This window comes from Notolepis coatsorum (assembly GCF_963971535.1).
Source record: "Notolepis coatsorum genome assembly, chromosome: 15".
In the NCBI taxonomy this organism is placed as follows: Eukaryota; Metazoa; Chordata; class Actinopteri; order Aulopiformes; family Paralepididae; genus Notolepis; species Notolepis coatsorum.
Window position 1 is genome coordinate 86,174,023 of NC_140179.1, and position 2,008 is coordinate 86,176,030.

General features: G+C 41.2%; 1 protein-coding gene across 1 annotated transcript in view; it reads left to right on the forward strand.

The window, feature by feature from the left end:
* Positions 1-1,245, forward strand: part of LOC311241303 (interleukin-22-like) — a 2,585-nt gene extending 1,340 nt beyond the window's left edge. The window contains exons 3-6 of the mRNA XM_084330079.1: positions 174-239; positions 433-582; positions 936-992; positions 1,134-1,245. Of these exons, the coding sequence (XP_084186205.1) occupies positions 174-239; positions 433-582; positions 936-992; positions 1,134-1,220 (360 nt within the window). The 3' untranslated portion in view covers positions 1,221-1,245. The remainder of the gene's footprint in view (positions 1-173; positions 240-432; positions 583-935; positions 993-1,133) is intronic.
* The last annotated feature ends 763 nt before the right edge of the window (positions 1,246-2,008 follow it).

Sequence of the window (2,008 nt, forward strand, 5' to 3'; positions counted from 1 at the left end):
GCTAATGAAATAGAGTAACATAGAGTCAATTATACTGTAGTTGTTTTATATACAAACATTGATTAATAAACCTCTCTCTCTCTCTCTCTCTCTCTCTCTCTCTCTCTCTCTCTCTCTCTCTCTCTCTCTCTCTCTCTCTCTCTCTCTCTCTCTCTCTCTCTCTCTCTCTCTAGGCCCAGAAACTGGAGACAGAGAATGACACTTCAGTCAGACTGATGCCCAGAGCAGACATCACTCAGGTAAGACGGACAGACAGACAGATAAATAAACACACAGACAGACAGACACACACTCAAATGGACAGACAGACTGATAAATAAACAGACGTACAAAAGGCATTACACTGTAACACAGTTAACTGAAAATAGACTAGCTATGCATTCTAATTATATGTTCTAAAATCAGTTTTCCACCCCATAATTACAATAACAGCACCACCTGGAAATCTGCTGTCTCCATGCCAACATCCTGGACTTCTACCTGCGCGACATCCTCCGTAGCCACGGCAACCAGCACGCCAAGATAGAGCAGCTGAAGATTGATCTGGGCCGAGTCAGTACTGACCTGCAGAGCAGTGGCTGTGTGAGTCTCAGAGCTGTGTGTGTGTGTGTGTGTGTGTGTGTGTGTGTGTGTGTGTGTGTGTGTGTGTGTGTGTGTGTGTGTGTGTGTGTGTGTGTGTGTGTGTATGTGTGTGTGTGTGTGTGTGTGTGTGCGTGCGTGCGTGTGTGCGTGCGTGCGCATGTGTGTGTGTGTGCGTGTGTGTGTGTGTGTGTGTGAATTCTCTTTTAGATTGGGAGGAGGATGTTAACAGTTTCCAAAACCTTCTTCAAATACTGAAAATAACCATTTATCTCTCTCTCTCTCTCTCTCTCTCTCTCTCTCTCTCTCTCTCTCTCTCTGTCTCTCTCTCTCTCTCTCTCTCTCTCTCTCTCTAGAATCTGACTCATTATCATGACCACCAGAACTCTCTGAATTTCAGAAGGAAGTTGAAGGTATATAAAGATCACACACTCCCCCCCCCCCCCCCCCCCCCCCACACATACTAACAGTTTTATGTTACGTTGTCATGGAGACCAGTGTTGGTTTGTTAAATACTGTAAAGTTAACTCTCTCTCTCTCTCTCTCTCTCTCAGATGTATGGAGAACAGGGGATGAACAAGGCTATCAGTGAGATCGACATCCTCTTCAGCTACCTGCAGGATTATTGTGTCCACGCCTGAACACAGAACTACCACACATAGAACAGACACGCCTGAACACAGAACTACCACACATAGAACTGACACGCCTGAACACAGACCTACCACACATAGAACTGACATGCCTGAACACAGACCTACCACACATAGAACAGACACGCCTGAACACAGACCTACCACACATAGAACTGACACGCCTGAACACAGACCTACCACACATCCCAACAGGTATTTCACAGACTTACAGCAGAGAGAGTGGGCATTCCAACTGCATTTCATAGCGCTATAAACAGCTACATCAGGTATTACATAGAGTTACTATGGGCGGGGATTCCATTTGCCTGGCATCACACAAAGAAATAATGTTATAGATTTGTATTTATTTATTACATTTATTCTGTTTTATTTAATATTTGTCTATGTGAAAATGTGCCTTCAAGGACAATATTATATTGATATGTGATATCTTTATTTCTACAAGCGAGAATAGAATATTTATGTTTTTTATGTGAATTGCCCTTCTCTTCCAACTATTTACCAGGAAATCTCCTCTATTTCTATCATTTGAAGTGTTTTTTTTTTTTTTTTTTTATGAACCAACTCTATAGATTCAGTCAGGGCCTTATTTGGAATGATATATTCCTTATATATTCAGGAATTAATTTGAGATCATATGTATTTGATATATTATATTTATTATTACCATGTATTTATATGTTTGTTGCATTGTATTTATTGATTTATTGATCATTTGAGATGACAGAACAGTGGCATTTGGATGGCAACACATGCCAGAGAAGTTAATTTTA